The 15,093-nt window shown below is 40.4% G+C and overlaps 1 protein-coding gene across 4 annotated transcripts in view; it reads right to left on the bottom strand.

Annotated features, from left to right (window-relative positions):
* Positions 1-15,034, bottom strand: part of RBM15 (RNA binding motif protein 15) — a 28,333-nt gene extending 13,299 nt beyond the window's left edge. For all 4 annotated transcript variants that reach the window (XM_019956875.2, XM_070785954.1, XM_070785952.1 and 1 more), the window contains exons 1-2: positions 11,977-15,034; positions 6,384-7,941 (exon numbers count right to left, since the gene is read on the bottom strand). In XM_019956875.2, coding sequence (XP_019812434.2) covers positions 7,919-7,941; positions 11,977-14,842 — 2,889 coding nt within the window. In that variant the 5' untranslated portion in view covers positions 14,843-15,034 and the 3' untranslated portion in view covers positions 6,384-7,918. The remainder of the gene's footprint in view (positions 1-6,383; positions 7,942-11,976) is intronic.
* Between the last annotated feature and the right edge of the window lie 59 nt (positions 15,035-15,093).

The raw sequence follows: 15,093 nt of genomic DNA on the forward strand, positions 1-15,093 counted from the left end.
TATAAATCATAAATGAACCCTAAAGAAGTTTTCTAAAGATGCTGACATTGCTGTGCTTGATGAAAAATCCCTCTAAAACATACATGCCAATTGAAAAACCGTGAGACATGAGAATAATCTGGCTGCAATTTCTCATTTGGTATCAACAAGGCTGCTTGGTTAATGTACTTTAGAATCTTTTACCTTAAAAAACTTAGGCATTAAAAAAGAGCATTTCTTTAATAAATTGATACCATGCAAGTCACAGTATTTTTATTCACATTAGTCCATTCTCTTCAATATATATGAATCTTTACTACTTGTCACTGTGAGCTTTAACATAAATTAGATTCTTATTGCTATGTGAGGAAAATCAGTTTCTTAATGAAGTTACTTATGTACTATGATTAAACAACAAAAGCAATCAGGAACCACTCCTCAATCCTGTCCATACCTATGCTCTCCATAGAAAGCTCTGAATCCATCTCTACCAAATTTTCTAAATTATGGGGCACCTATCAGTACAGTCTCAAATATCCTCACCTGTATCTATAAAAAAAGAACATGCTCTTACAATGAAAAGAGTGGACTAGAACAGAATAGGAGGGAGAGAAAAAATATATTTAAATGTAACAAAATAAGCAAGACCCAACTAAGTAGGATGGGCTTCCCAGGTGGTACTACTGGTAAAGAACCCCACCTGCCAATGCAAGAGACATGGGTTCGATTCCTGGGTCAGGAAGATCCCCTGGAGGAGGGCAGGGCAATCCACTCCAGTATTCTTGCCTGGAGGAGGGCAGGGCAATCCACCCCAGTATTCTTGCCTGGAGAATCCCAGGGACAGAGGAGCCTGGCAGGCAGCAGTCCAAAGGGTCACAGAGAGTCGGACACAACTGAAGTGACTCAGCAAGTAAACCAACTAGGACAGACAACAGATAGCCCTCCCCTGTCTTGGTGGCAGAGACCTCTGGTAATTTTCTGGTCACTAGAGTTCACTACCTATGAACTCTTGTACCAACTTTTCTTAATGAAAATATGTATTTTTTTAATCCTTAAAGTAAATGTCCTTGACTAATGCACAAAAATGAGAATCTTATGCATGAGGGACTAATACAATATTGTAAAGTTTAAAAATAAAATAAAATTAAAACCAAAAAAAAAAAAGATGCCAATCACAAAATTTTACTACCCTAAACATTTATATATCTACATATTAGTAAGTACTTATCAAACTTTCCAGTAGAGGAATAACTTGGTTTATCTGAGTTCATTCAATAGGTTTGTGTGAGGGCTTCCAGTTCTACATTTCTTAACAAGCTTCTATGTGATGCTATTACTGCTGGTCTGAGGATTGCGCTTTCAACAGCAGAAATTCTACAAGGCTAAACAATATACACACTGCAGTGAATCCAAATTCACTCTGAAAGTTTTTGGTTTTGATGTCTGAACAATTTTTAAGAGGCTGATTGTGCATGTGTTGGTCAGTATGTTTACGATTTGACTCTCAAGCAGTGATTCTCAACCTTGGCTACACACTAGAATCAGGTGAGCACTTAACACTAGCACCTTGGCAGAACCCCACTGGACCTAGATGAGTCTCCCGGCTACTGGTATTAAAATTCCTCACATGATTTTAATGCATAGCCAGGTTTGAGACCTCTGGTACAAAGAATTCTAAAGAATGCAGTTTATTGAAGTGTTTCTCTATAAGAGAATACACATAAACTATACACTTATCTTGGGAGCAAGGCAAAACTGAGTCAGTTTCTATATGCTAAAATAAAAATTTTATGAAACAATTTCCCCCAAATTCCTTAAAAACATGAAATAAAATATATATGTATATGTGCCTCAAAGTGTTCATTTTACCTGTAATAATAGTTCTACTCTGAACATTAATGCAATAAAAGGATATGTATGGAAGTTTTTCATTTAGCCTCTTGTTTGGAGTTACAGCAGAAACTATATGTGACTACAGTGTAAACTGTTGTGACAACTTGCTGAAAGCAGAGAAAACTGACATGCTGAGAAAATGAGGCTATATGAGGAAGACCTCAGGATGGCCAACAATTGTGAGAATGAAGAAGAAATAAAATCTCTATTATAATATTTAAATAAAAGGACAATACTTATCTCTAAGCAAGAACATATTCACAGTCTTGCAGAGAATTTGAAATGCTAATCTATCTTTGAAGGAAATATTATCTTTGATGTGTTAATGGTTGAAAGATTTCCCATTTTGAACTACTTATACTGCCTTTGTCTTCAATTTGTATAGCTAATTAACTAATTCTTCGAATATTTTGGTATCTACTATATACCAGGCACTGTTCTAGATCTTGGGAATAACAAAGAAATCTGAAAGACATTTGTTCCTTTCCTGAGATACGTAGCCAAATCTTGATCAAATCACTTGACCCCCTTGCTTAAAACCTCTGCATTCAGCTTTAGAACACAATCTAAACCCTTGGTCCTTGGCAACAAGGCTCACTTAGTTTATGACCTCCCTTCCTTGATAGCTCAGTTGGTAAAGAATCCGCCTGCAACGCAGGAGACCCCGGTTGGATTCCTGGGTCAGGAAGATCAGCTGGAGAAGGAATAGGGTACCCACTCCTATATTCTTGGGCTTCCCTTGTGGCTCAGCTGGTAAAGAATCTGCCTGTAATGCGGGAGACCTGGGTTGGATCCCTGGGTTGGGAAGATCCCTTGGAGAAGGGAAAGGCTACACACTCCAGTATTCTGGCCTGGAGAATTCCACGAACTGTACAGTCCATGGGGTCACAAAGAGTCTAACAGGACTGAGTGACTTTCACTTCACTTTCTTTGATTATAAGCTCCATGAGATATAAGGAACTTGTCTGTTTTCCTCACCAATATAATCTTAAGACCTAGAATACTGCTTGATACATAAGAAGTACCTAAATATTTGAAGTATTAAATAATTAGCTACACCAATCGAAGATAAACCCAGTAACAATTCCAAATGGGAAATCTTTCAACAATTTACAAGCCAAAGATACACTCAATTTTACCTATTACTCCATTGTACCCCACTCAAGCCTATTAGTAACCTAGTTAGAAGTTAGTAGACAGAAGTAATAAATGGTTCATTCACAGAAATTACTTACATGTATACATACACACTCAATCCCAAAATCACTTTCAATTTTAAGACAGACTACAATTACATTATTTTTTAGATTAACTGAAAACTCAAGGATATCTCAATCAATTCCTGACAATATACCCCTTAGCTAAGCCATAAAATTTTTCTGGTATCCCTTTAGCATTTCATAAACTAAACAGCAGCCCTTCTTCACAGACAGTTATAAGGTAAAATTAAACACTAAGTTAGACTGAATTTCTGGGGGAAATAATTACATGACTACTACTTTGACAATGTTAAGTGCTAAATTCCATGGCATTTGCCGCTTCATTCTGCTTGTCCTTTCAATAGCTCTGAATTTATCTTCTGGAAGCTCCTCTCAGCTTCACAATCTGAATACCATTCTGGTTCTCCAACCTGAGACTCTTTTCTGGCATCATTTTCTCTTCCCATGCCTTAATATGATACTACCCCAAGTTTACACTTCAACACTCTTACTCTCTAACCAATGCTGCTCAACCCACGACCACTGAACACAGACTACTACATCAGAATTACCTGGAGAGCTTGTAAAAGAACAGAAACTCCTGGGCCACGCATGCTGGTCCTAACAAATCCCACAATTTCTGGGGTTGGAGCCAAGAGCCTGTATGTTTCCCAAGAACTTCAAATGCTGACACACTATAGTTTAAAATCTACCACCCAGACATTTTCTCAGGTTTGCAGCTTTAATCCCATCCCAGCCTCCTGAAAACAGTGAGTTATGACAGTGACCACAAGCCCTAGCAAGAACAAAAGCCTGGCTAGAACCCTGGCTGTATCACTTACTGTCAGAGTATGGTCTATGCTGAAAAGTAGATCAGACAACGTTTGTTGAGGACTTGGCAGAATGCTTGGCCTCAAGTATCTAATAAAAATGACTGCTATTAGTACTGTTGCTTTACATCCATATCCCTCAACTAACTATCCATCCTCACTCCCCACCTGCCTAAAATTAGCCTTTCAGGACTCCCTATTGTTGCTGACCCAACCATATTACTAGTTTTCTAGACTTAGCCTGCATCTTTCCCATGTATCAACAAGCTGCTCTATTATTATTAATCATGCTTGATGGACTGACATCTCAATTCCAACCTCCCTCCACCATTCTAGGTTCTAACAAATTATTTTTTAAACCCTTTCATAATCAGCTCAGCTTAAAGTTCACATAATCATATACCCATATCGCCAGTAAGAAGTCAATTAATCAAATATTGGCCTGTGACATTTTTCCCATGGTTGTCTTGAACAATGAACTTGCCCCAGTATTTAACTATTTCCCTGTTTCTATCTAGTTTCTCCAATCAGAGTCCAAGTTGCTGATAGGAGTAGAGACTATTGGATACATTCTTCTTTATGCTCAATTTTACTTAATGTACAGCCAGAATTTAATTTATACAGGAATCCTACCTGAATGCTTAATAACATAGTATTTGGGAACAGAGGCATGTTAAATAATTTTACCTCAAGATTAAAATCTTGGTTGCTTCTCAGCAACAAGCTTGTCTGAGGTTTGAAGAAATTTTGTTTACTCTTCTTAAATTTATAAAATTAATCAACTCTGTTTAAAACTTGTAACTAGGTTATAATTGAAGTTTTTAAGTAAAAGGCTCTTTTAACCAGGAAAGCTTAAAAACAGCAAAGTGAAATGGGAGACAGACGTGATGGTCAGATAAGCCATTATCATATATCCTACTGCAAGAAAAATAAATGCTGTACAAACCATAAGTATTAAATTTATTGCCTCAGATAAACAACTTGTAAACAATAATGTGACTTAAGCTACTGAAGTGGCTGTTTTACTAGTCAGAGTAATCCCCATTTTCAATTTTAATACAACTAGATCTTTCAAAATGAACTCAGAGATGTTCTTGGAACTATTTCCTTTACAGCAGAACCCTAAATCAAGATCCTACAAAAGACACTGGGAAACCACACGTATAATTCAAAAGGGCAGTTTCCAATTTATAAAACCAGGACTCTAGATTTAACACTCAACCCAATTAATATTTTTTTCTTCATGGTGTAAGTAGAAATAAAATGATTTCATTGAGTGGTTTCAAAAAACAGTGTACTTTTCCATTTTGTATGACATATGCAATAAACAAATGCCAAACAAATGCCCTGTCTGCAATATTTTTTCTTCTTGAGATAAAGCCTGAGATCTTAAGAGATACCAAACATGTAGAAATATGTTGAGAGTATAATAAAATTTTCCTCAAATTGCCAGGGATTTTCTTTTTTTTTAACTAATTAGAAAACTACTTAATGAGCTTTCAGTATGGACTAGTCAGAGACAGAAAATACACCGGAAATTAACATTTCCAACAGGAATAAACAGCTTAAAGAAATGTACATGACAGATCATTTAGCAAAGCTTTAAATGGCAGTCAATTCATAAGCAGATGTTTTACAAATTCTTGAAAACAACATACTGAGAACCTGAAAACTGCTGTACTTCACTTTCCCCATTTGGAAAGAGATGAAAAACAAAAATCTAATGAAAAAGAAAAATCCTCTTCAAAATTTTTGATCCCATTTAAAATACAGCAAAGAAAACCTAAATTGTATTATGCATTTAAAAAGCTGTACTTGTATTCAGCTGCCAAAGCCTCACATCTGATTAATAACAGAGGAAGGGGCTGGAAGAACTCAGAAGGCTAGCAGCACTAAATGGACAATGAAAATGGTTAAGAGATTTTACTCAACACTGCCCATTCACTTCCCTAAGATTATTGCAGCTACCTAATGTTACAATTAAATCTCCCTGAGGAAAAAGAAAAAAATTAACCATTTTGGCTAAATTATCTATCACTCAAAGTCCAGTAATACACCTTCTTGCTACATATAGTAAAATATTCTTAACCTGGAGGTTTAGAGATCAGTGTTTATAATAAGCAACATTTTTACACCAGTTGAGTTCTTCCAGCACCACTGAATCACCAATAACAGTGAATGCTACAGTTAAGAGAAAACATCAAATTTTTACAGGTCCAAATTCATCACCAGAATTTTAACACTTTGGCTCCCACATTTAAAAGACTTTTTTCAAATGTTAAGATAAACTTTAAAACTTAAAAACATCAAAACACCAAGAACAAAAGTTCTAGTCTGCAACTTTGTTAATATATAACACTTTGGTGAGGGGAAGAAGCTAGTAACAGCAGCAGAGTGCCTAAATCAGAGAAATATATCCCCAAACATTAAAAGCCCTCACCCTGTTAATTATAATGCTTTTGACCTCTAAAAACCCTCTTACCTGTTTATAAGAGTTTATACAGCTGTTTGCCACTGGAACACCACCTTGCAGAGTATAAGCGTGGCATCCTTTGTTGATAATCACCTGTTGCCTAAGTAATCATCATCCCGCATGGAGACAGACAGCACTAGGGCTCTTCCATCCGAGGTTAAAATTCAAAACAAGCCCAACAAGCCTGCATTTCAAGGTGGTCTTCGTCTGCAACTATTAAGTTTAAAACTGGCAAACAACAGTGGTGTCTGAAGCCAATGGTGCAGCACTGCTGGCTTCCTCTTGAACTCCAGCGTTGTCACTGTGCACCGAAGTCTCCTGCGGCCAACAGGGGAGTTGTTCTCCTGTACTGGAAACAGCTTCCAAACATCAGGAGCCCCTGTACAGGATAATGCAGGAACTAAAGGCAAACACTTTTTCCTCCTTAAGGATGCCTCCATTTTTTCCTCACAATCTGTACTACCAACCGAAGTGACTGGGCCTGAGTGTGCGTTCGTACCTATGAAACCGTCACGGTGCATGCACATCCAAGGCATGTGGAACCACAGGTCAAATAAGGCACAGATACCAAGTAATGGTTCTAATTACAAACGCTAGCTCTCAGGAACTCTTCATCCATTCAGAACTAAACCCATCACTGCATAACTCTGGTAAGAAGCCCCTGAAGATGGAGGAGCTCCTCAAGTGTGTCAGGAAAGGCTTTATTAACATCATCATTAACATTTAAAAAGCAAGCGGAGCATTTCTCCTTCTTTTGGCAATTTGGTGCAAATGTTAAGTGCAAGATAAAGCAATTTCAAACTTTTCTTCAAATTAAAAATGAAACTAAGGCCAAACGTGATGGGTGGACAAAATAAATCAAAACTTAAAATTCAGCAACTCCGGCTCTTCAAACCAGCAAAGCCCCCGACTTGTGCACTGTGGTGAGGCTTACGGTGCTTGCCCCGGCTTCTTGCGTGCCAGCAAACAGCACCATTTCCTCATCAAGTTGAGGACTGAGAAGCAAATGATCCCCTTCACTGCAAACAAAGGGGGTCACAGTAACACTAGTGATCCTTCAGAATTGACACACTGTGATAGTCAAAATGATGGTCTCCCTGCTTCTTGCTCAAGACATACAAGATCTGAGCAGCAGCAAGTACCTCCTCAGCTGCAAACAAAGGGGTCAAAGGTTTGCCGTCAATTCACTTCCAGGCAGAAAAACATTTTCCTCAAAAGAAACAATTTATTTAGAATAAAACAAAAGCAGCTCAACTGTGAGCGCACGTTTGAGTGACAGCTACTTTTAAGCTGTGTGAGCCATAAAAAGGGTTTTTCTTTTCCAGAAATCTTGTGTACACAGCACAAAGCAAGGTCATTTTTTTTCCACTTAAAACACCGGCATTGGCATCACAATAGCAGATACACAACTTTAAGCTGCCATTTTAGTAAAATGCACAAATACTAAACAGATTAGCTTTCTTCCATCAAGAGGCCCATGTAAACTTCACATAAGCCACAACTTCTCTTCAAAAAGGTCCATTAGAGCTTTGAATTCCATGTCTTCATCCGTTGTTCACCAGTTTTGCTTGCAGGGGGGGAAAAAAAGGTTATTCAGTACAAATGTTTACAATATTAAAAATATATATATTTCCCCTATGCCATTATAGATGAACATAACATTAACAAGACCTTCCTGGACAATCCACCTTGACTTCAAAAAGCACCAATAATACCCACTGGCACAAACCTTGAAATGAACTTACTGTGAACAGACAACAAGTAGAACAATAGGGTGAATTTTTTTTTTTAAAGACTGCAATTAACGATTATAGGACTGAAAATATCCTTTGTACTCATGTAACTGAGTAAAACATGTCAAAAAAATTCAGAAAAAATCAAATTTATAATCAATATATTCTATATAAGTTAAAAAAAATGAAACTATAAAAAGGTGGAATTTAGTCAAACTTATACCCCCTCTATTTTCATTCTGTAATTTATATGGAGCAATACAGACCTACTCCATCATTGTAGAAAGGGGTCAAGATACAAAACCTTTTAAAAATCCACCTTCATTTGTGTTACCAAAGACAGCAGCTGTTATTTTCTTTAAAACACTCATACAAACAATTGCTAAACAGCCAAAGAACACTGTGGGACTTTAAATTTCCAACTGTTTAAATCATACATATAAAACTCCTCATTAAGCTAGACAGTTCACTGTGGTCACCTGAAATCATTTTCTCCCTTTAGGCATATCACTATAACCAGAATGTTAACAGGGTCAGCTCCATTTCTCTTCCTGTTCTCATACCTAACTCCTATCTCCAAAGCAAATATTGTGGCAGAGACAGAAAAAAAAGTCCAGAAATTCTCTCCAAAAACTTTTTCACAAAAAGGTCATTAAGGCCCTCTTCTCAAGAGGATTTCCTAGTTCTGTTACCACAGAGTTTTTGGTGAATGGTTCCTATATGGACCCAAACTGCAGTTTAAGTTGTACCTGCGTAATGAGCAATTTCACTGTCTGAAGAAACTATTAAAAGAAATTAAAAAGACAAAACAACAACAACAAAAACTGTCAGTGAAAATCTGCTCATGAAATAGTTTTTAAATAAACTAAACAAGTGTTAGACTCTGAAAGCAACACACCCCTTACTTTTACTGTTGTACCTCAAGTGGTCTAACTGAGCTAAGGGCCAGAACATATTACCTTCAAAATGTGACAAAAGCTTATATCAGCCAAAGGACGGACGTTTTAAGACGTAATCCTTAAAGGGAAAACTCTGCTTACTCTTGAGTGAGAGTCAAAACAGACATCTCAAACCAGGAATTTAAATTTTTTCGTGGAAAACTCTTTATAGAAATCCCAGTAACAACCAACAAAATAACACTAAAAATAAATTGACTAGGAGCTGAATGATTAATTTTTCATAAACTTTGAAATTGTGATTAAAAATCTAAATTAGCTTGATGCTTCTTTTTTTCACCAGTAACACTTAATGAGTCATTTAATGATATACTTAAGAAATTCCATTCATTTGAACTTGAGTTCCAGAAAAATCAATCAAACAAATACATTTTTAAAAAAATAAAAGCAAAAGAAACAACTGGCTGTCACAAAGAACATTCAATGTTGAGATTACAAATTCTGGCTAGTGAGAATTAGAACCAGATTGTTTTAGACAAATGCTTTCATTCTACTTTTAAGTTTAGGTAGATAGTTTACCAATGTTATAAACCTGAACAACAGAATGAACAATACAAATAAGAGATTCATCTGAATGATGGCACTCTGTAGGTAAGCACCAAACTAAACATAATTTTGTTATAATACATACATTTAGAAATGGTATCAAGCCATTGTTTCAAAAGCACTGAAGTGCAAATTGCCCAGATCTAACAAAAGCCACGATGTCAGATAAAGAATCAAACAAACATGGAGCAAACCCATAGTACTCTACTCTTCGATAAGCTGGCATATCAACTTAAAAAAAAAAAAGCCACACACACTTTGGATTAGAGTAAAATTAGATATCAAGGACTTTACTCTCTAAAAGAGTAAAATCATTTGTTCAGCCATCTTATCAAAAGGTATTCAAAAGTTAATGGTTAGTGAGACTATTTAAACTGGAAAAAAATGTATCTAGCCACAAATTGTACTTTGACCCCATTTATTTATGCATAGACTGCACACTGACATAAGTTTCTGAACAGGTGTCTATTCCATATTAGCGTGTCAAGCAGTTTTTTAAAAGCAAAAGGACCAAAAGTGTTCATTGTAGGACTTCCAGGTGTTTTCCCTACAGGCACACCAAGGACCTCTGTGCTCATACCCTATTATCTTCCTTCTCTCAAAATGGCTAGTTTTTCCAGTTTAAAAACAAAAAAAACCACAAAAGTCTCCAAACTTACAAAGAAAACTTATAAATGCATAGTGAAAACTAAAAAGGATGACACAGCAGTGATGAGGCTTTCATGCTAACATGCATTAGACACCTGTCATAATGGACAATTAAAAATTACATGACGTTTCCCTGGGTTATTATTGGTGCTATTTCAAAACTATCAGCTTTGATAACAGAAAGAAAACAGTTGAGTTCTGCCAGGCTTTCAGTAAGTCACTTACATAGCATAGAAACATGACCATGATCCAAAGGTCCTCAAGTTTCTAATCATAATTAAATATCAAGGGCTTTAGCTAAAGTCCTCAACATTTAAACCACAGGGGAAAATACACTTACAAATGACCTGAGAAACTAGGGATTGGGGGTGGAGGAGGAAAATAAAAGACAAGGAAACCATGAATTGTTGTTAAGCAGCAAAAGCTCTTGTTAAGAACCAGAAATTGATAATCTTCAGTTTGGGAAAAAACTGTGGAGGTGGGCTAAATTATTTTATACTAATTCCAGGTGTCTGAGAAAATAAACCACTAAAAAACGGTTTTCCTAAACTGATTATTTCAATTCTCTGTGGCTGGACACCAATGAAAATATAAACACAAAATTTCAAAGATACTCAAAATACTTTCAATAATGTGAAGTCATCGCTGTTTAAATATGAAAATAAAAATCCAAGCAATATTTTGAGAGTATGTCAAAAGTATTTCAAAATGACTTAAAAAAAATTCTGCAATCCAGATATGGGTGATTAATGCCCATTGAAATAAAAGGATGACTTATGAGCCTGCAGACAACTCTTCTTTCTATTACTGAAGTCAGAAATTTGGGTGAATACAATATAAAAACTCACCTCTGATGAAAAACACAAGTTTTGAAATTTTCAACAATTAGAACTGTACCTGCTATACCCCTCAGAAAGTCAGTGAAAACACCACCACACACCAATAACTGACCAAAGAACTCTGATTTTAAAAGCACCTACTCACTTCCTGCATACTAGTGTAAGCAAAAGACAACGTGGTTTGTAACACACTCCTCTATTTTTACTGAACAGCTACAGCTACAAACCAAAAGTGCATATATGGGATACAGAACTCAAAAACTAATGGTAAAAGCATATATGTTAAAGCAAGCTCTTGGGAACACACCACGTATTTTAAGAAAAATACTCAAATACCTGATTAAAGTAATTGCCAACGTTTTATGTATGCTTTACCAGCTTATACTCCTGAGATCCCTGCTCAAATTTCAGCCACACAAATAACATTTCTGGTACAGGAATTATTTACCTACATACCAATCAAAGCCATTTTTAGGGGTGTATTATCTTTTTACAGCTAGTGGGCTCTTTGTTTTTCAAATTCTAACTTTTCAAATTTCTGGTTTTGTAACTTTGAGGATTTTTTTAAGTTCAAGATTAAAAAAGAAAAAAAAATCCGCAGAAAAAGAGGAAAACAGTTATACGTAAGAGTGGAAACTCCTGATTAAAGTAAATCCACTTGCCTGCTACCTTTAGGGGAGTCCTTTCACTTAAAATAATAGCTAAACTCTCCTGACTTCTATTTTAAAGAGGTTTATAAAAATATAAAAAAGAAAATACCTAAAACTAAACAACTAATTAAAAAGAAAATTTCATCTGACGCTGTATCCCATTACACATCACAAAACAGGAACCATGTCAAAGTACTAAATACAAGTTACACATGGACTTTAAGACGCACCACGGACAATGATCATGACCAGGTAATCTTCTTCAGATTTGGCCAGTGCCTTGGCAGGGGAATCCAGGAACTGCTGGGAGAACTCACAGGGTGGAAAGGCATGAAGGACTCCGGTGTTTTCCTTGTCTTTGTTGCCCCCCACAGGGAGGCTGATCACCCCAGCGGCCTGCTTTTGCTTTAAGTAGGACACAAGGTTCCTAAGTGGCCTCTGAGTAGAGGTGGCAGTGTCTGATGTGGCTGAGGAAGAAGAGGACCTGCTATCAGAACTTCCAGGCACAGCCAGAAGAATAGCATAACCATTGGGCCCTGCCACTTTGATGCGTCGCGTTACTTCATCCAACTTGGGCTGGTCCAAACGAAGACGCTGAGTGATCTTGAGCTGGGCCACTTTGCCCCCAGTTGAGCCCTCCACAAGAAGACTACTAGCCACCTGGAGGTCACCCTGCAACAGATGCATGTTGGAAGGAAAGTTGCTGTTCTTCAACAGAAGCATGCCCTGCCAGGCCAAACAGAGTTTGGGAGATGCTGCTGCTGCAGGGGCGGTCCCCCCATCCTGTTTCTGGGAAGGGGACTTCAGCTTTGATGAAGCAGTGCTGGTGCTGGATGCACTCCCATCAGGCCGATCTTCTTTTTTCAGAGGGCTTTTACCCTCCGTGGAAGCAGTTGTCCGGTGCTTCTTATCCCGTTCAGCTGATGCAGAGTTTTTACGGTCTCGTTTGTCACCCTGGCTCTTCTCCAAACTACCTCGTCGGTCTCTGATTGGAGAGGGCCTTTCCAAGAGAAGACGGGAAGATCGATCGTTGTCGCTGTTGTAGCGATCCCGGCTACTGCCCAATTCTGGACTGCGGTCAGGAGAAGGCGCGCAATGACGTTTTCGTGGACGGTCACTCTCTGGGGACTTATCCAGATGCCGACCCCCACTCTCCTCAGGCAGCCTTCGCTTCCTAGGTTGGTCTCTGCTGCTGGGCAGATCTCGATCACCTCTGTCCCGGTCCAACGACCAGCCATCCCGCCTACGATCCAGGCTATCCAGTGGCTCATAAGCAGGCACAGCAGTAGCTGCAGTCCGAGTGCTGCGTTCACGGACTGGGGGTGGGGGCGGAACCCAATCAGAGTCAGGATAAAGGTCCCTATCACGATCTCTGTACAGTATGGGTGGTGTCCTATCCCGAGCACCCCTCAAAGGGTCGGGTGCCCGGTGTCCAAAAGCATCTGTCACCAGTTCATAATGAGTTAACGGCAGAGGCTGCAGATATTGCTGCTGGTAACGATGTTCTGTGTCTGCAAAGTCTACTCTAAGGCGACGATCTGGGCCACCAAGTGGGAAGCCCCTCATATGGGTCCAAGCAGCATGAGCTGCATCCAGGCTTTCGTACTGGATATACGCCCAACTATCACCTTTGCGGTAGTCAATGGTGCGTATGGTGCCAAATCGGTCAAACTCCCGTGCCAGGGCAGCAAGAGGCACCCAAGGACCCAGGCCACCTACCCAAAGGCGGGTGGTGGGTGTAGCTTTGCCATAGCCAATTTTGATAGGATTCCGAATGATAATTTTGCCAGACATCGCTAGTTTGGCCCGGTGAGACATATCTAGGTTTTCAAATTTGAGAAAGCCATAGGTACTGGTCTGGCCCCGAGAAGGCCTCTTGATGTCTACCTCTGTGATGACTCCGAAACGGTCAAAAGCCCTTCTTAGATCACTCTCTGTCACAGTGATGTCTAGGTTGCCCAAGAAAAGCGTCCGGTTAGCTCGCTGATCATCCTCGGGTGAGATCTCATCTACTTCTCTGAAAGGAGCAGCACCTGCTCCAGTTCCCACCCTTGGCTCAAGACTGTAGGCTGGGCGCACTCTCTCATAGAACGAGTAGTCTCGCTCTCTCTCCAGGTCTCGGGGCAGTGGCGGCGGAGGTGGAGGGGGCAGGCGGCCGAGGGCCAACTGCTGCAAGCGGTAGTCTCTGTATCCCAAGGCTGCACCACCAGGGGAAAGTGATCTCTGGCCTCCACCACCTCCTCCAGGGGGGTGCCGGTGACCACTTACAGAGGACCCGACCACACTGGCTGAAGGAGGATAGGAATCTTTGTCTAAAGGGGAGCGGCTGCGGCGCCGGCTCACATACACGGCTTCTATCTTCAGAGGCCGGTCATAGAGCACTAGGCGGCCTCTGGCATGCTTGGCCGCCCGCGCGTCCTCTGGCCGCCGGAAGTTCACAAAGGCTACTCGCTCATCCCCGCTGCCAGAACCCGAGAGATGACTGATTTTGACACTTACATCACCGAAGCGTTTAAACTCGTGAAACAATCCGTCCTCCACTGCTTCGTCACTCAGCTGGGACCCCAACTCGCTTATCTTCAGTGTCTTGTATTCCCCGCCATCTCCGCCGCCAGGAGCTGAAGAGGCGGCCCCAGAGGAACGTGACTCCCCGCCTCCACCCCGGGAGCTGCTGCGCGACTCGCCCCCGCCCGAGGAATTTTTGGTGCTTGGGGAGCTGTAACTATGCAAGCGGCTACTGGAGCTGCCCCCTCCGGTGTCGTACTCGCGGCTACCACCTCGGCTGCTAGACTTGTCCAGATGAAGGCTGCGCCGCGACCCGCCGCCGCCGTCTGTCTTTCCGCTGCTGCTCCCATTGCTGCCACCAGAGCCCCCTAACTTCTTGCTCCGCTCCCCGCGGGAAGTCGAATCCTCACCACCACGGGAGCGTTTCGGCTTGACCGGAGAGCGCTCTTTTCCCTTCATGGTAGCGGGGCGTCGGAGATCTTCTCCGCGGAACTGACTAACCCGCCGCCCCGCGCTCGTTTCACACAGCGGAACCGCACGCCGCCATCTTGGACTCTGCCGCGGCAGAGGGTCCCGCCCCGCAGTCTTCATTGGTCAATTAGTTCCGCTCTTCTACAGTCTCATTGGGAAAACTATTTGTCTGTCTTTACATCTCCCCGCGCTCCGGGAAGGAGCCCGCCCAACCACTGTTATTGGGCGCCCAACGCCCTAGTCAGAGTACCTCATTGGTTATATTCGTTGTCCATCTTAACGGTTCCTCGCGCCAGACTGTAGCTCCGCCCCGCGTACTCGACGGTCACCTGACCCAAAGTCTTGAGGCGTTGATTGGACAAAAAGTCTGC

The sequence above is a fragment of the Bos indicus genome, chromosome 3 (assembly GCF_029378745.1).
Source record: "Bos indicus isolate NIAB-ARS_2022 breed Sahiwal x Tharparkar chromosome 3, NIAB-ARS_B.indTharparkar_mat_pri_1.0, whole genome shotgun sequence".
In the NCBI taxonomy this organism is placed as follows: Eukaryota; Metazoa; Chordata; class Mammalia; order Artiodactyla; family Bovidae; genus Bos; species Bos indicus.